The 19,607-nt window shown below is 37.4% G+C and overlaps 1 protein-coding gene across 1 annotated transcript; it reads left to right on the forward strand.

Moving 5' to 3' along the window:
• Nucleotides 1-2,812: 2,812 nt before the first annotated feature.
• RSL24D1 (ribosomal L24 domain containing 1) lies at nt 2,813-18,996 on the forward strand. Its single transcript, XM_055279203.2, has 6 exons — nt 2,813-3,089; nt 7,544-7,657; nt 9,298-9,370; nt 14,887-14,950; nt 16,891-16,976; nt 18,090-18,996. The coding sequence occupies exons 1-6, from the start codon at nt 3,009-3,011 to the stop codon at nt 18,161-18,163; spliced, it is 492 nt and encodes a 163-aa protein (XP_055135178.1). The 5' UTR covers nt 2,813-3,008; the 3' UTR covers nt 18,164-18,996.
• Nucleotides 18,997-19,607: the final 611 nt, after the last annotated feature.

The following is a 19,607-nucleotide window of genomic DNA, read 5'->3' on the forward strand; positions in this document are numbered from 1 at the left end:
AGAAAAAAAGCTCCAACTTATATCTAGTAAGAATTCTATAAGGAGAAATTAGAGAAACTGAAGGAAGAGGCACTATATGAAAAGATAATAGCTGAGAATTTTCCAGTAATGATAAAACACAAATACCTTCAGATTTAGGAATCATAAACCCTAAGAAGGATAAATGGAGTCATATTTCCAAGATTTCAGTTCAATCTTTTATTCCATTAAAATAGGTGGAAAGAAAAGAACAATTTCTAAGGCTGGCTATACATGCACTCATTCTAAAGTGAAGCACTGAATATGTTCATAGACTGAAGGGAACAAAGTATCAGATGAAGCCTTAAGGTATGGAATTAAGAACACAGATAAAGGATGTGGCCTCTGACATCAAAGGTAAGAGGGTAAACCTGGGTGTTCATGTATATGGGAAGGGTATAAAATTTCTTGGTGAAGTAGCAGGAACAAACTGAGAGTTGGGAAGGAATTGTGTAAAGTTTGCTGATTGGTGAGGCTCTTCCATAATTGTTGAGGAGGATAGGAGAGGAAGAATAAAGAAAAGTAAAATAATTTTCCGTTTCTTGGTTAACAATAAAGTATTGGGCAGATGTTTATTACTAAAATTTCTGGTATGTGCCTTTGTTATTTAACATTACTCTGGAATTACTGGTTGAATGACTAGACAAGAAAAAGTATCCAATAAAAGGAAAAATGTGTGTATTTGAAGATTATAACTATACAAACTGATTCTAGAGTTAAAATGAAAAGATAAATGTTGAAGAATAGCCAGATAAAAAATGAATAAGAAGGACAAGGAAGGAAGGGTGATATGGTTTGGCTGTGTCCCCACCCAAATCTCATCTTGAATTATAGCTCCCATAATTCCTATGTGTTGTGGGAGGGACCTGGTGGGAGATAATTGAATCATGGGGCCAGTTTCCCCTACACTGTTCTCATGATGGTGCATAAGTCTCACGAGATCTGATTATTTTAAAGGGGTTTCGCCTTTCATTTGGTTTTCATTCTCTTTGCCTGCTGCCATCCACGTAAGACGTGACTTGCTCCTCCTTGGCTTCTGCTGTGATTGTGAGGTGTCGCTAGCCATGTGGAATTGTGAGTCCATTAAACCTCTTTCCTGTATAAATTGCCCAGTCTAGGGTATGTCTTTATCAGCAGCATGAAAACTAATAGAAAGGGAGAGGAGGTAAACCCAGTTATTCAAAAAATGACAATAAATATTTGGGCAGTGGCACATTAACAAATAAAACAATGGAACCGAGTCCACAAATGGAGCCATAGATGTGACATTATGAGTGAGTGGGGGAAAGGATGCTTTATCAACATACAGTACTGAGGGAAAGACACTGGAGTCCTATGTCATTTATACTTAAATTCCAGACGAGTTGAAAATTCAAATGCAAAAAACTGAAACTACAAAACATAAGAGAAAACATTTTGAAAAACAATTTTGGAGTGAGAAGTGCAGTTTAAAGGAAAGTACCAAATCCAAAATCATAAAAAATTGGATAAATCTTAATATACAAACAACATATTTCTCCATGGAAAAATACCACGAGCAAAGCTTAAAACATTGATAGGGAAATAATTTCTAAATGCATGTCGGCAAAGGATTAACCTTAACGTGTAAAGTGCTGTTGAAAATCAATGAAAGAATAGAAAACTGCGTAGGACCTGAACCGGCAATTCACAGAAAAAAGTTGAAAAACATTGTGAAAGATTCTTAATATCATTGGTAATTAAATTCAAGTTGAAATAAGATAAATTTTCATCTCAGGTTGGCAAAGATCACTTTTCACAGCGGTGTAGTGAAACAGACATCTTATTTGTTGATGAGTGTTAACTGGTAAAAACTTTTGGAAGGCAATTTAGTATTATCTGCCAAATTTTAAAACTATATATCTACATCCAGCTCCTCTGATCCAGCAGTTCTACATAAACCCTCTGTTGAAAAAGCGTACCAATAAAGATACTTATTATACCAAAAGATAAGAATGCCCATCGATTAGTGACCAATTAAAATACTTTCATACAATGGCATATATATATGAAAAAGAATGTTAAATACCCTTTTACAGTAAAATATGCATCAAATGCCTATTATGTGCCAGGGACTATTCTAGATACTGGGATGTAGCTGTAAACCAAACGAACTGAAATCCCTGCCCCTCATGGAGCTCTCATTCCAATGAAGGGAGACAAGGTAACAGCAAGAGGCAGAAAAGAGCAAATAGCATATTAACTAGTATTATAAAGAAGAGGACGTAGAGACAGGCAACGCACAAATATACATGTTTGCCTATGCACAGAAAAGCTCTGGCCGGTAATAAATGGAACTGTTTCGCCCCTGGGGAGGAAGACCGCAGGTCTAGGGAGGGAGTCGTAGTTTCCGGGGAAAATATTTGTTTACTACATATGTATATTGATTAAAATGGGGGGGAGGCGGATAACACGATTTTATATTTAAAAAAAATTGCTGGTAAAGTCCTTGGAGCATCAGCTACTAAACCGTTTTCACCGCAATGTTCGACGCAACGCTAGATTGCAGGTTCTTCGCCGCTTACACCCTGCAAATCACTGTGGGACGAGAATCGAGGGCTGGTCTAGGGCAGGCAGTAAACAAATGAGTTAAGAGAGTGCTCTCGAGAGCACTCCGAGGCAAAGCACAAACCAAAGACACACAATACGTGCATAAATGCCGACACACAGAGAGAAAAAACTAGGCGCTATGGGAGCAAGTTCACAAGGTGGCGCAGAACCACATTTCCCCACAGTAAGAGCGAACAGGTCTAGTCTGCAGCTCTGCGCCTGCGTCAAACGGCAGCGCTTTGGACCACACGGCCGCCGGAGGCACAGTCGTGCTCGCATCTGGTCGAACAAACCCGCGAGAACGAACGACGCTTGCCTTTTTCCGGTCGGGGAAGGGGGAAGAAGGTAACTTCCGGTGACGGGGTTGCGTCACTTCCTCTCAAGCTTGGCGTTTGTTTGGTGGGGTCCCACGCGGGTTCAACATGCGTATCGAGAAGTGTTATTTCTGTTCGGGGCCCATCTATCCTGGACATGGCATGATGTTCGTCCGCAACGATTGCAAGGTGAGGCGGTCGACACCAGTGCTTGCTTCAGCCTAGCTCCCGCGGTTCCTGGGCGCGGCGGCTCGGTGCCGGGTGCTTCTGCGTCTGCCGTGTTTGGCCCGGGTTCCTCCCGTTGTTCCCCGTGGGAGGGTGGCTTAACTGGGCCTCCGGTCTCAACGTTCCGCTTCGGGAATTTCTCCTTGGCCGTCTTCCGGGTGGCGTTGGCAGCGAGGAGCTTCAGGAGCGATCCCAGCTGGCGCCTACCAGGAATCTTGGATGTCTGTGGGGACTGTTTGGCCACTCATGTACGTGGGCCAAGTTCTTGAATCCAGTAAACTTTGTTGAGTGTATACCCTGTCAGGCATTATACTAAGGTCCATACTGAAGTGTAGAGGTTGATGGAAGTGTTCCGTATCGCTTAATGGTAGAGTTATGTATTACATTACTGCAGGTGAGTTGGGGAGGGTCCCGTACGGAAAGACTCAGCATGGAGGTGATATTTATCTTGGATCCTGAATTTTGCAGAAGAAAGCGGAGGGGGCCTTCTAAGTGGAAGGAAAGTGAACATTTTGAGAAAAGGCAGAGAACGGAGCAAATACATTTGTTTGGGGAAGTGACTGGATTGTAAATGATGATAGCGCCTTGGGCGTAGGGCTACAGTATAATAAGTCTGTAAACGTAAATAATAAATATGAGTCCTAGTTGTGAAAGACGTTTTGAATGGTACATGAATTTGTCTTGTCATTACAGAGTGAATCCCGTTCCTCTGTTTCTCAGAGAAACACATTGTTTCTCAGAATTTGATCTCTTACGTTTGCTTCTGAATTACTGGGCGTTTACAGATTCCTGGTTTTCACCACATCTACTGAGTTGGAATCTTTGGGGGGAGGGGAAGAGGGTCTAAGAATCTGTATATTAAGGTGAATTTTACCTGCTAAATAATTACAAGTCTGACTTCATCACCTTATATCTCTGTAACAGATCAAAGATATTGACCTCATTAAATAGATCCAAGGGATTCAGCTGAAAGTGAGGGACCAAAGCTATGTTTGATAACGTAAAAGAACCTAGAAGATTTTGAATACTTGCTCTCAGGAACATGATAAGAAGTTTATAAAAAATGAACCAAAAGATTGCCAGGTTGGGGTCTAATTCAGAGTAGGCAGTATGGTTTTATACATGATCTCGTTACAATTTTGTGATTTTCGTCCAGGATGCTTGTTGGCTGGATATTGGAATTAGAACAGCAGATTGTGAGAACTGTCAAGACCTGGGTATTGATTTGGTAGACACAGTGGAAGTTAAGTTGATGAAGAATAAGGACAGTGTTGAGTTGGTTTGGAGTCACCAGTGGATCCAGAAGAGAGTTGTTGGAGGAAATGAAAGAGGGCCCGAAGCACTAACAAAGAACAAGTATCTCATCTTTTTTTATGTTCTTGATTTCCAAGCCTAAATCTCCTGATCTCCAAATCTGAATTTTCCATTGGATGTACCTAACAGTAGGTACAGTGGGCCTACTGAAAGAGAATTCCTTAGTACCTCAGATCTTTTAGCTCTGTGACTTAATACCACTCTTAAGTGCCCGGATAGTTTTGCTAGAAACATGAGAGTCATCTGAATCTTTTCACCTTTTGTATCTAGTTATCAAGTCTTACCTATCCTGCCTCTGCAAAGATAGTGGTGTCTTTGCCTTCTTTCTACTTTCCTGTCCTAGTTCAGATTAGGCTCTTACCACTTTTATAGCCTCTTATCTAGTCTTTTTTTCTTTTTTGTGAGACGGGGTCTCACTGTCTATTGCCTAGGCTGGAGTGCAGTGGTGTGATCATGGCTCTCTGCAGCCTCAGTCTCCTGGGCTTAAGCAGTCCTCCCTCCTCAGCATCCTGAGTAGCTGGGACTACAGGTGTGCACCACCATGCCCAACATTAAAAAAAATTTTTGTAGAGACGGGGAGATTAACATTGTGTGTGTGTGTGTGTGTGTGTGTCTGTGTAGAGACAGGGGCCTGCTATGTTTCCCAGGCTTTAACCAGTCTTTCTGCCTTCATTCTCTTAGCTTCTGAGACTGTTTTTAATAGAAACTTCACCTTTTACTCTTCTTAGGCATAAATGGGATAAGGGTAGAATTAATGCTGATTCTCCATATTTGCACATAGTTTGCAAACAGGGAAAATACAGTCTTAATGAGGGCTTAATAAATGTTGAATTAGTGGAATAAGAAAGGTTTGAAGAACTTTGAGTCCAAGGTATGGGGGATCATTTGTTAGCATGTTAGCATTTAGGGGACTAAAAAGAGAAACTTGAAATCATAAAGCTTTGCCTGACACATAAGCCATCCACCTCTTACCCCACCACAGATTTAACCACTTTCTCGTATGTGTTTACGTATTACATTATACATGATTATAGCTTTATCCCATTGTATTTTTTGTTTGTTTGTTTTGTTTTTGTTTTTGTTTTTTTTTTGAGACGGAGTCTTTCTCTGTCCCCCAGGCTGGAGTGCAGTGGCGCAATCTCGGCTCACTGCAAGCTCCGCCTCCCGGGTTCACGCCATTCTCCTGCCTCAGCCGCTCCGAGTAGCTGGGACTACAGGCGCCGCCACCACGCCCGGCTAATTTTTTGTATTTTTAGTAGAGACGGGGTTTCACCGTGTTACCCAGGATGGTCTCGATCTCCTGACCTTGTCATCCGCCCGCCTCGGCCTCCCAAAGTGCTGGGATTACAGGCTTGAGCCACCGTGCCCGTCTATCCCATTGTTTATATCCTAGTCAGATCTTGATCTTTCTTGATCGCAAAGTGAGATTATCACATTGCTAGACTAAGCTTCTCAAGGTAGAGTACCAAATTTTAATTGTTCTTGTATCCTTAGCACTAGTACAACATCAGGCACATAGATGCTCTTTATTTGCTGATTGAATCCCCTTTGCACCTCCTCTGGTTCCAGGTCTCTTTAGATCCTTCATTGTGCCTTTCAGGTAATACCTATTAGATAAGGAACCAAGTAGATTCCTCCCTGGGTCTATTTGGAATTGAGAGGAGCCAAAACAAGTTTAGTCCTCCCATTAGATAAACAGTAGAAAAAGGAATTTGCCTAAGGGTTATCTAGTAGATATTAAATGTGGGAGGCTTTTGCTTAAAAAAGTAATAGTATTTTGAGCTGCAAATACTCAAATGAAATATAATTCATTTCACAATGATTTTCATATATTCATTTTTTATTTATGATTTCACAGTAAGCTACTCCAGGAGACTAGTAGTTCTTACATTTTCTAGTCTATTTGAAATTAACTCAAGGATATAGACATGCTTTCACTCTAGTCTCTTAGGAGAAGGCTCTGTAGGAGGTATGGGCTTGGATCAGATTAAACTAATAGCAACAGTTTCTAAGAAAACTGTCCTACTGTGTGTAGTGACCTACTTGAAGTTCCCCATAGGGCAACATATATAAAAGGTGAAAAGTATTATGATTTGTGATACATACACAGGCTTATTTAGTTTGAAGTGTTTGTACTGTTTATTTTGACCTGTTTATCTGTCGTACCTTTTAGGTATGATAATTCAACTTAATTTTCTTTTTTTTTTTTTTTTGAGAGGGAGTCTCGCTCTGTCACCCAGGCTGGAGTGCAGTGGCGCGATCTCGGCTCACTGCAAGCTCCGCCTCCTGGGTTCACGCCATTCTCCTGCCTCAGCCTCTCCGAGTAGCTGGGACTACAGGCGCCCACCACCACGCCCGGCCTCAACTTAATTTTCTTTACCAAGATCCACAAACCCCCAATAATTACTTTTTCTCTTCTCATTTCCTCCAGGGCATACACAAATTGCAGTGTGTTTTAAGGCATTACAAAGTAACAAAATAATACTGTTAGATTTATAAAATGAGTCCTAATAAGCCATTTCAGGAACATGTTGAAGCGTCATCAAGTTGTAAGTTAGCACTATTAAAGGATTAAATCTTTTAGGATGAAGGTGGAGAGTTAAAGTAGTAAAGAATCTTGCTAGCAGATCTATGAATAAGTCAAAAACGAATCTATTGTATCACCAGTTTTAGTTGCTTTTGAAATTATTTTGTGCTTTCAACAAGGAAGATGGAAAGACTCAAAGGAGATTTCAGAATGGTTGTTTGAAACTTTTATCCCCATTGAGGTATAGAGACAGTGAATTTTGAAAATTATCCTGAATTAAGAAAGGACTTAAATAAATGACTTTACTTAAAACTGTTCCGTTTATTTGAAATAATTTTACTGTTATTCTATACAAATGATTAGTAATTTAAAATAATATTTTCAAGGCCCTTAGCCTTTGGTTGCGATGATGTTTGATAGTCAAAAAATAGTTGTTTCCATTTAATCTGATACATCTTACACATTTCTAAATGGCAGTTTAAGTAGAAGGGAAAGTATTTTTTGTCTAGCAGGGGTAACATCTTATGATAGAAAAGTTTTTAATGTTGACTTCTCAATATTTTAACTTTTCTTGTAGGTGTTCAGATTTTGCAAATCTAAATGTCATAAAAACTTTAAAAAGAAGCGCAATCCTCGCAAAGTTAGGTGGACCAAAGCATTCCGGAAAGCAGCTGGTAAAGAGCTTACAGTGGTGAGTACGGTTAGCTATCAATGTAGTTTTTACACGTTTCACAGTTTTAGTATTTGAAGGGTGTATGTCATTTAATCAGTCATAACAAGGCCTCCTATAACATGATTAATAAGTGCCTTATTTGTATTTGGCTGTGGAAATAATCTCATTCTCACATGATCCTTAAAACTGTAATTCTGTGGAGCTACTATTTTTAGCTCTTGCAGACAGAGGAAAATCAGTTAAATGGCTTTGGATGAAGTTGGGAATTGCTACTGAAAGATTTTGAGATGAAGTTAAGAGATAAAGGATTTCTGAACAGCAGTCAAGGCTCAGGTGAAGTTTATAATAGACTCATTTATCAGTTTCTGGATTTCCTTGGCAGGACTTTGTATCTGAGAGCAGAGAAGTTAGTAGTGTTGGTGTGAGGAGGACTAGAGAGAAGTCGGGGGAAAGAGGATTTAATGAGCCTCCATCATTATATTGTTATATTGAATTGATAAAGGATATTTTGAAGCTGTCCACGTTCAGTCCCTGCAAAGGAAGGAGATGAAAATGCAGTACAGGCCACCTTTGAGGGAAGAGGATCTTTTAAACTGTCGCCTCCGTCCATGGCCTCCTTTACCCACCAAACCTATGACCCCTTTCCCACCTTTTTATTGCTAAAAGGCAGTATCTATGAGCATTTTCCATGAAGCCCTTTCCTGGTCTCCTTAATACCAGAGCTTTGCAATGAATGTAAAGAGTATTGTTTGACCAGATGCAAGGCCACATCATAATTACTGTCACAAAAATAATTTTCATTCTGGACGAGAAGCAGCATAGCAACTGCCTGAGGAAACACTGCCAGTCACAGTCATTTACTGATTACCATTTACCTTGTGGCTGAGGTTATTATGATCTGAATAAAGGTGTGTATATATAAAAGAAATAGTAGCTAAATCCAGAGGTAGTGCTGTTTTATATGCCTGTCAGATAGATTTGAAAACCAAGAAATACCTGTAGCTTTTCTAAAATTTTTTTGTGTGTTTTAAGATTAAAAGGATCATTAACTATAAAAATACCAGCCACTAGCAGTGGCAACCATGTTTGCAGGGAATCCGAAGAAGTGTAGGGCCTGACTTATATTCTGCAGAGTAGCACCTCATTTATTTGAAGATGATGTATAGTTTTCATACCTTTTTGCTGTAACAGATATTTAGGTTGAACCATATGAAATTTTCTCTCTCTTTTTTTCTATCTCCTACAGGAAGGACATGGAATTCTTGATGTTGACTTTTTTGATCTGTGAAAAATGGCAATTTCATATGGTTCAACGTAATTCAAAGTTTTCTGGCATTGAATCTTATCTGGGAATGGGAAATTGGGAAGGTTTTTCAGTTTGTAATCCTGATAATTGTTATATGCCATTCTGAGGGATGGGGGTGTTACTGTCTCCTCCTCTCTCTTTGAGAATCTCCGGTATATAAAGAGCTGTTTTCAGTAGGGAGGTGTGTAAAGGAGAAAAAGTTTGAAAACCTATATTCTCTGAGATCACCCTGAGGGGTGAATCTTGATGTATGTTCACTCAGAACACTTATGAAAAGGAAGACGTTTTAAGAAATGTTTCCTTTCTATTTTTCTTAAAACCTTATTTTTATCTCCTCTGTCTCCTTTTACAGGATAATTCATTTGAATTTGAAAAACGTAGAAATGAACCTATCAAATACCAGCGAGAGCTATGGAATAAAACTAGTAAGTTACAAAGAAATACCAGTAATTTTGAGGAGAGGCTGGTTTGGGATAATACTATAACTTTGTCAGTTTGTTGTTTAAATATTGAATTTTCCATTTATCATTGCTTGGCTTTTATTATTTTATCCTCATTTTAATGGTTCTGTTGTAATCGTATCTTTCATCAATTTTTTTTTACAATTGGCTGGTGTGTTCATTTTAAAATAATATAATTATTAACTGATACTACTTGAAGTGCCCACACAGAGGTGTAAAAACTACAAATGGCTGGAAAAAATAAAGATGGAAAATACTGTTTTAGGGTGAGTGTGGGACAGTTAAAATACACACAAAACCTAACACACTTTACATGTTTAGACCATATAGTTTAGGATATAAACTTGTATTCTGTATACCTTATAAAATTCAGTGCTTCTTTAAAATTAAAAAGTGTAGTGCTTAAGGTCATCATTATAAATGTTCTGAGAGAATTTCTAAGTGTTTGACTTAGGTAAAAAATGAAGTTATAATCTTCTGAAATTAAAAGCAATATATCTAGTTCTTGTTTTTTTTTTTTTTTTCCCCTGAAGTAGGCAGAGACTTTAATGAAAAAAGTCCCATATGTAGAACAAGCTAATCCCTTAAGCTAGCTTGTAGATTCTACCACATTTATGTATGTTTGGATGTTTGGGACCCTTGGCCTTGCCTTTTTTTTTTGAGACGGAAGGTCTTGCTCTGTCCCCCTGGCTGGAGTGCGGTGGCACGATCTTGGCTCACTGCAATTGCTACCTTCCAGGTTCAAGCAGTTCTCCTGCCTCAGCTTCCTGGGTAGCTGGGATTACAGGTGCATGCCGCCACACCTGGCTAATTTTTGTATTTTTAGTAGAGATGGGATTTCACCACGTTGTCCAGGGTGGCCTTGAACTCCTGACCTCGGGTGATCCGCCCGCCTTGGCCTCCCAAAGTGTTGCATTACAGGCATGAGCCACCACGCCCGACACCGGCACTGCGTTCTTTTCTTCCCATGGCTACCTCTGTGCAGCCTGTAGCCATTTCTAGTATTGGGTGTGGGAATGATGTGGTTTGTTAACCAGAGTCTGTAAGGCTTAGAATTCCACAAACTTTATTACTCTCCTAATGGATCGTAGGCAGGGGATCCCTTTCTGTACTCCAGTCAGTCACGAGACTTCAGGGGAAGAATTGAAAATTTGTGGACCTTTGTAGTAGTATTTACACCTTCTAAACCAGGGGCATCCAATCTTTGGCTTCCCTGGGCCACATTGGAAGAAGAATTGTCTTGGGGCACACATAAAATACTAACACTAATGATAGCTGATGTGCTACGGGAAAAAAAAATTGCAAAAAAATCTCTTTATGTTTTAAGAAAGTTTATGAATTTATGTTGGGCTGTGGGTTGGTCAAGCTTGTTCTAAAGCTTTGTTTACCCTGGACCATGTGGAGAAATTGGAGTTTAGATTTGGAATTGCCTTTTCTATACTTAGCCCTAATTATTGTACTCTTTCCCCACCCCCTTTTTAAAAAATAAGGTCTTTTCCTTCTGCTTTATAATTAGAGGAAGAGTTAATTTCTGAAAAGCAGTTGATTTTTATTGGGCTTATTTGGTAAGGAAATAACACTCGAACTCAAGGATTTCTGAAGAGATTAACTTATAGGATTCTTAAATTGATTTCAAAAGGCACCCTTATCAAGGACATTATTGGAAACTCCTGAAGCATTTCTTTTTTTTTTTTTTTTTTTTGAGACGGAGTCTCGCTCTGTCACCCAGGCTGGAGTGCAGTGGCGTGATCTCGGCTCACTGCAATCTCTGCCTCCCGGGTTCAAGCAATTTTCCTGCCTCAGCCTCCCGAGTAGCTGGGACTACAGGCGCACACCGCCACGCCCGGCTAGTTTTTTTTTGTATTTTAGTAGAGACGGGGTTTCACCACGTTGCCCAGGCTGGTGGTGAACTTCTGAGCTCAGGCAATCCACCCGCCTTGGCCTCCCAAAGTGCTGGGATTACAGGCGTGAGCCACCGCACTCCGCCAGTCCTGAAGCATTTCTGGACTTCCTTCATTTTTATTTCGTTTTGACCTTTGTTGTTGTTGTTGTTGTTACTACTTGAAGACAGCAGCTCCAGATCATTTTTACATATTTTGTAACTACTTTTACTTAGTGGGTATTTAGGTTGTTGTTGAAATGAGGTTCATATCCAATTTTAGCGATAGGTGTATAATCAGTTCCATGGTCCTCCAGGCTGGTGTCATGTTATTTACATTGCTCGAGAGAAATACTGCAGTGTTCTGTATGACTTCACATACTGTAATGGTAATGTTCTCTGCAGTTCTTAATTTATTTTAATTCAGTGCACATTTATTAAGCACTGCCTGTGGCATACAAAGATGAACAGGTCACACACAGTCTCTGCCCTCTAGGTGCATTTACTGAGTACTCCTATTTTATTGTTTCTGTTAGGTTTTATTACAGAGTCTCATTCTCTTGCCCCCCTCATTTATACATCTGTAAATTCTGTAAGAAGCAGTGCTCTATTGATTTTTTTTTTTTCCTGCACTGATTCTGCTTTCCTTTTTACTGGGATCCTAAAAATAGATTTTTCTAAGGAGATCTGCTAAGTGTACAGTATGAGTGCTAGGTATATAGTATGAGAGTCTTTGGAATTTAAGATTGTTTCCTGGGTTTTACACAATTAATAAAAGTTGTTTTCAGTAGTGTTCCAGAAAAATATATTATTATTCTAAGAGATTCATTGATTCTCCACACCCCTCATATTTCAATATCATTTTGTCTATAAACTAATCTGTTGACAAGATTGTATATTCATTGCTTACATTATCAAATTGTGTGAGGATATGGATTGAACAACCTTTGTTAAGGTGCTGATGTCTGTAGAAACAGTAGTATGTTAGAATTTCAAAAATAGCAGGAAAAATAGTTTGCACTTTATCCCTCATGGCTGTCTGTGTTGCAGGTGAATTTTTAATGTCTGTCAGATTTTTTTTTTTATTTTATTTTAACTTTTTGCATATTTTTGTTGAACTTTTTTTTAATCTTAATAGCTTTTGGGATAAAAGTGGTTTTTTTGGTTACATGGATTAATTGTAGATTGGCAGAATCTGAGATTTTAGTGCATCCATCACCTGAGTAGTGTACATTGTACCCAATTATACTTTTTAGCCCTTACCCCACCCCATTCCCCCTTCTGAGTCCCCATAGTCCATTATACCACTCTGTATGCCTTTGCGTGCCCATAGCTTAGCCCCCACTTAGAAGTGAGAACATACAGTATTAGCTTTTCTATTCCTGGGTTACTTCATTTAGAATGATGGCCTCCAATTCCATCCAAGTTGCTGCAAAAGACATTATTTCATTCCTTTTTTTTGGGTGAGTACTATTCCATCATGTATAAATACCACATTTTCTCTACCCACTTGTTGGTCATGGGCACTTAGGTTGATTCCATATCTTTGCAGTTGTGAACTGTACAGTCAGATGCTTCTTAGGTTCAAAATATTTCAATCTTCTGGAATATTTGGAAATGCAGTATATTGTTTTTTGGAAAGGATTTTCCTGCTGCTTGTGTTTATTTCCCTTCTAAATAAGTTTAAAGTGTGGAAATGCTTTTGAGTACTAGAACTTGTCCTTATTTTTGCTGAAAGACAAAGAAAGTTACATATCCCCCATATTATTAATTCTGAGCTACAGCATATGCAGATTTATAGTTGACAGTTCCTTAGAATTATTTATACAAACGTTGCTTTAATACTAGAGGTCTCAAAGATTGTCCTGGTGGTTTTTGTTAAAATGTAGATTCAGATATAGTAGGTTTGTGTGGGGCCTGAAATCCTTCATTTCTAACAAGTTCCCAAAGGATGCCACTGTTACTGGTCCCAGACTACATTTTTTTAAAAGTTTTTATTTTGACCTAATTTCAGATTACAGAAAAGTTGCAGGAGTAGAGTTCTCTGAATCCTTCATCCAGACTCTCTGAATGTTAACATTTTGTTAAATTAATTTTTTCTTTTTCTCTCTCTTCTTTCTCCCTTTCTCCCTTTATTGTATATTTTTCTGAACTGTTTAAGCATACATAATGCTTCTTGATCCCTAGTTTAATATGTATTTCCAGAAATAAGAGCATTCTCTCACATAACCATACTGCAATTATTAAAATCAAGAAATTAACATTGATAGAATATTATTATCTAATCTTAGACCTATTCATAGTTCTCCAGTTGTCCCAGTAATATCCTTTATAGCAAAATTTGTAAGAATAGTACATGTCGTGTCTCTTTAATCTCTTTTAATCTGGAACATTTCCTGAGTTTGTCTTTATATTTCATGATATTGACAGTTTAGAAGAATATGGGCCAGGCGTTTGGTATAAAATTTCTTAACTGGATTGTTTGATGTTTCCTTCAGATTAAGTTTGGATAATGCACATTTGGCAAGAGCACCAGCGATTTGGTGCTGAGTTTTTTCAGTGTGTTTTGTCAGGAGACACAAGCTGTCCATTAGTTCCATTACTAGCTGTGTTAACTTTGATCATTTGGTTAAGGTGGTGTCTGCCAGGTTTTTCCACTGAAGAGTTACTGTTTTACTCTTTTTGATTAATAAGTATATTTTTCAAGATACTTTAAGACTATATAAATATCTTATTATTATTTAGATCTTTAAAGAGCTAGATCAGAAGTTGTGGTGTCTGAGCTACCGAGCACTTGAAATGTGGCTAGTCTAAATTGCATTGTGCTGTAAATGTGAAATGAATGCTGGATTTTGAAGACTTAATATGAAAACAGGAATAAAATATTTCACTAATAATTTTATATAGATTGCATGTTGAATGACAGTATTTTGGAAATTTAGGTTTAATGAAATGTATCATTAAATTTCCACCTGTTCCTTTTTACTTTAAAAAATATGGCTACTAGAAAATTTAAAATTTCATATGTGGTTTGTCTTTCATAGAGTAGTACTGATAGAGATTTTAGAGCATAGTTGGACTCAGCTCCCTTTTAGCCAATGCTCCTGTAGACATTTTCTAAAACAGTTGGATTTTTGTGATCGAGAACTTATTAGTATTGACTGATTGGATCATTCTGCCAGTATCATGTGCTGACCATAACCCAGGCACTTTAAGTGTTCATAACCAGAAAGATGCTGTCTTTATTCATGGAAATTACAAGTTAAGAATGAGATTAGTTGTCAATAGTCCCAATTCTCTTTATAGTAAAATTTGAAAAGCATTGGATTGGTTTAAAGTGGAAGGAAAATTTAACAGCAATAGAGACTTTTGTCAAATAAAAATTAGAGAAATGATACTTGTGAAAGAGAATGTTGAAAGTCATGATGGCCATGAGTATATACCTTCTTCAGCTTTTTGAGTAGGGATTGTTTTTGTAATGACTTTTTTCATGTAAATTCATTTCTAAATCAGAATAATAAAGAGGTGTTTGTTAATGCAGTTGTTGATCATACTGCTTGAATGTGCATACATTTGCTAACTCTTACGAACTTTTTTGTAGTTGATGCAATGAAGAGAGTTGAAGAGATCAAACAGAAACGCCAAGCTAAATTTATAATGAACAGGTATGAATATTTGTATAGAGTAACTTTTGGGAAATAATTACTAGTAGATATTTAGAGGCATTAGTATTTTTTTAATTTTTAATTTTGACATAACTTCAGACTTACCAGAAACTTCCAGGAATAATATGAAGAACTGTTGTATATTCTGCTAGCATTTTACATTTACTTTATCCTTGTCACAGTGTATTGACATATGCTTTTCCTTCTAAGTATACTTCAGTGTATGTAACCTAAAAATAAGAATATTCTCTTAAATGAGCACAGTGTGGTTGTCTTATCAGTCAGAAAATTAACGTTGATGTAATACTGTTATATAATCTATAAACCTTGTTTAGACCTCACCAGTTATTCTGATTACGTCCATAGCAACACAAAGTCCTTCATATTTCTTCAGGCTCCTTTAACCTGGACAGTTTCTCATCTTTCTTTATTTTACATGACACTGATAGTTTTGAAGAATATAGGTCAAGTTATTGTATAGAATGTTCTTCAATTTGGGTTTGTCTGATATCTTCCTCATTAGATTTTGGGTAGGCACCTTTGGCAGGGATGTCACAGAAATGATGGCGTATCCTTCTCATGCATCATATCAGGAAGCAGATGGTGTCACCTTGCTGGTGATGTTAACTTTGATCACTTGATTAAGGTGATGTCTGTCAGGTTTCTTACTATTTTGTCTTCCTTATAATCAGTATGTATCTTGGGGGAGATACATAGAGATTCAATAAAGAGCCTATTACTCCTCAAACTTGTACCTACTGGTTTTGGTTTTCATTAGAGTCTTGCCTGAATCAGTTATTACTATTGTTGGGATTGTTGCCAAATGGTGGTTTTTCTAATTCCATCGTTTCTTCTACATTTTTTAGTTGACTTTCTCACGTAAGAGCTTTCCCTTTTCCATCAATTTCAAGATTCATTCCTTTATTCATATTACATCTGTGTATTCATGGATTCTTATGGTATACATTGGGTTATAATTCTTTATTGTCATTATTTATTTTGATGTTCTAAGTGGCCCAAGTTTGGCCTGTGGGAGTTCCTTCAGGCAGACTATCATGTCATTTTGACAATTCTCCTCGTTCTTTGAGTGCATTCATGTTTTATAGCTAACAAGATGTTTCCTCTTCCCCAGCTTGGAATCAGCTATTTTTTTTTCAGAGCAGGACCATTAGCTTTTAAATTAATTGCTATGGAATATGTCATGGAAAAGAAGCACGTGCCAGCAGGTTTCTGGCTTAAAAATTTTAAAGCATTTCAGAAAAATGTTTGAGAACTAGTCTGTTGGCATTTCTATTGAATATCATGTGTTTTGTGCTCTTGTAATTACCCAATGGTTTTTTAAAAATTATATAACAGAGACTTATCTATTTGAGGAGAAAAGATATAGGCACTGTAACAGTTAAAGGTTGTTTTATGTAGTAGAGCACTACTTCTTTTCATGAATCACATCCTTCATTTACTCAGCAAATATATATTGAGCTCCCATTTTGTGCCAGTCTAGGGACAAAGAATGAATGAATGAACAAGTGTCGTAGGGTAGGAATCCTATTTTGAGCTAATTACGAACTAAACAACCACTTTGAGTTTGAGTTGTTAGGGAAGAAAATGTACATTTGTGAGGGCTTAACAGGTGACCTTACCTTAGATTTGGGAATAAATGTAAGGTATACATCTCTTTTAGGTTAAGTTCACCACTTGCCATGTGGGAATAATGTGAGAGAACTGAGAGGCTCTTTGTTCACTTGGTGTTGATGCTCCTGCTGGATGGGGGGCGTTGTGGGGAGAAGAAAGGGGAGAGAACAGAAGGGCAGCCATCAGGTTTCCATTCCCCATCTGTGGGGCTAACTTAAGTAACAGAATTTAGAAGCTGTATTGTGAATTGATGCCTCTTAAGGCAGTGTTAGTAACTGAAATTTTGTCTTTAATGTGTTTTGTTGTAGATTGAAGAAAAATAAAGAGCTACAGAAAGTTCAGGATATCAAAGAAGTCAAGCAAAACATCCATCTTATCCGAGCCCCTCTTGCAGGTGAGTACCACATTGCACAGGAGTTTTCTGCTTTAGGAAGAAAAATAAAAAATCTAGATTTTTGTGGTCTGTGTATTTGGGTACCAACTAACTTTGGGTATTTTTTCCTTTAAATATTGTCTTTCATAGTAAATTTATGATATGATTTGGTCTATAAAAATGTAATTTATTCAGTGTATTTCTCAGTTGCAGTCAATCTATTTATATGGTGTTTCTTTTTTCCCTTCATTGAATTCTATATTCCATATTCCCCAAGTTATTCAAAATGATTTGAGTAATAATTTTGTAGATGATTTTTGTCTTGCACTTGTATTGATTAAAGGACAATATTTTTTATTAGTGGTTCTCAAACTTTGGTTGGTATCAGAATTACCAACTTGGGGAACTTAGTATAAATACATAGGCCCAGGCTCTTTGAGTCTGGGCCACTGTTCAGTAACATTCCAGATGATTCTGATACTAAAATTTGGACTACTGTTTGTTTTGCTCAGCTAACACCAGTACAGCCTCTTATGCAATTTACTTATGTAGATCACTTAAAGGGAAGGAAATCTTAGTAAAGGTCAAATTCTGTAATCACATGTTGAGTACAATTATGTAAATCTACTTGTATTATTTTTGTACCAAATTTTATTAAAACAAAATAGACAAAATTCTGGAGCATTTGTTTCTCATATACATGATAACAAACTGATAGTCAAAAAGCATCAGAAATGAACCATTGTTATCTAATTTTTTAGGTAATCCTCTTTGAGGTAGATAGAACAGTGTTAAGAGCAGACATCTTGGATCCAGATGGCTGGGGTTCACGTGCCAATGCTTTGACTTACAAGACTTTCTAGCTGAGTGACCTTCCGCAAGTTAATCTGTCTTTGAGCCTCAGTTTTCTCATATTTAAAATGGGGGTTGTTCTGAGGGTGAAATGAGCAAATGTATGTAGAATGTTTTTTTGATGCATGGCCTATCATAAGACCTATGCTTAGCTATTATTAAATTTTTTAGGAATGGCTAATATTAATTGAAAACATGCAAGATCCATTATAAAGTGTTGATGTGAATTCTGTAAGGTCACATTGAATTAAGTTGTTTATTTTTTACTTATTTTTATTAAAGGCAAAGGCAAGCAGTTGGAAGAGAAAATGGTACAGCAGTTACAAGAGGATGTGGACATGGAAGATGCTGCTTAAAAATCTCTGTAACCATTTCTTTTATGTACATTTGAAAATGCCCTTTGGAGACTTGGAACTGCTAAATTATTTTATTTTTTACATAAGGTCACTTAAATGAAAAGCGATTAAAATACATCTTTCCTATGTTGCCATGTACATAACATCAGATATTACGGATGTTAGATTGCATCTCAGTGTTAAATCTTCACTGATAGATATGCTTAAATAATGAAAATTCGATTTACAACTATAGAATTGTGGATGTAAAATGGTTATGCCATTTGGATAATGGCACTAGGCAGCATTTGTATAGTAACTAATGGCAAAAATTCATGGCTAGTGATGTATAAAATAAAATATTTTTTGCCGTAAAATATTCCCTTTGTTGATGTTATAGAAGGGGGGGATATAAAAAGGAACTAACAATTTATATGGCACTGTCAGATACTATTTTTATTTTAGTATTTCCTGTTTTGGTTTATTTGCGTCTTAGAAGAGCATAATGACATTGTTTGATGAAGCATAATTATGCTGGACTGTTTTGGCCTGGTTTAACCCTTCTGATAGGTAGTTGTGGATGCTGGGGATGAGAACTGAATAATCTTTGCCTGGAGTGACACCACACTCCAGAATTTCCACTTTGGAGAATACTCAGTTCTAACTTGTGATTCCTGATAGAACAAACTTTATTTTTCTAGCCCAGCAGTGATCTAGAAGCAGAGGAATCCCAGTGCCTTTTAAAAGTTATTATGTGGTTTTCTTTTAAAAAGCTCCTATTTTTGGAAAGTAGAATTTATGAGTACAACATATGTTCATTATTTGTACATAAAATAAAACCATTTTAAAAGTAATGCTGATATTTATTATTTAAAGGCACTAAACAAAGATATGAAATATTGATTACTTGGAAGAAGAAATCTTCATACATCCCATTTAAGTAGGAGATAGATTTAATTAAAGAGAAATAGGGCCGGGCGCGGTGGCTCATGCCTGTAATCCCAGCACTTTGGGAGGCCGAGGAGGGCGGATCACGAGGTCAGGAGATCGAGACCATCCTGGCTAACACAGTGAAACCCCGTCTCTACTAAAAATACAAAAAATTAGCCGGGCGAAGTGGCGGGCGCCTGTAGTCCCAGCTACTCGGGAGGCTGAGGCAGGAGAATGGCGTGAACCCCGGGGGTCAGAGCCTGCAGTGAGCCGAGATCGCGCCATTGCACTCCAGCCTGGGCGACAGCAAGACTCTGTCTCAAAAAAAAAAAAAAAAAAAAGAGAAATAGATACAATGTTTCTGTGTTTTTACATTGTTTACAATTTTAAGTATGTTAAAGATATTAAATAACTATCAGTTTGCATAATGGTTTTTTAGGGTAGAATTTAGAAAAAATTACTAATTCTTAGCCTTACATAATTATAAAGTAATGGCTTATTTTTTGTTTCAGTGTTACATAGTAAAACTAAAGCT

Source organism: Symphalangus syndactylus, chromosome 5, assembly GCF_028878055.3.
Source record: "Symphalangus syndactylus isolate Jambi chromosome 5, NHGRI_mSymSyn1-v2.1_pri, whole genome shotgun sequence".
In the NCBI taxonomy this organism is placed as follows: Eukaryota; Metazoa; Chordata; class Mammalia; order Primates; family Hylobatidae; genus Symphalangus; species Symphalangus syndactylus.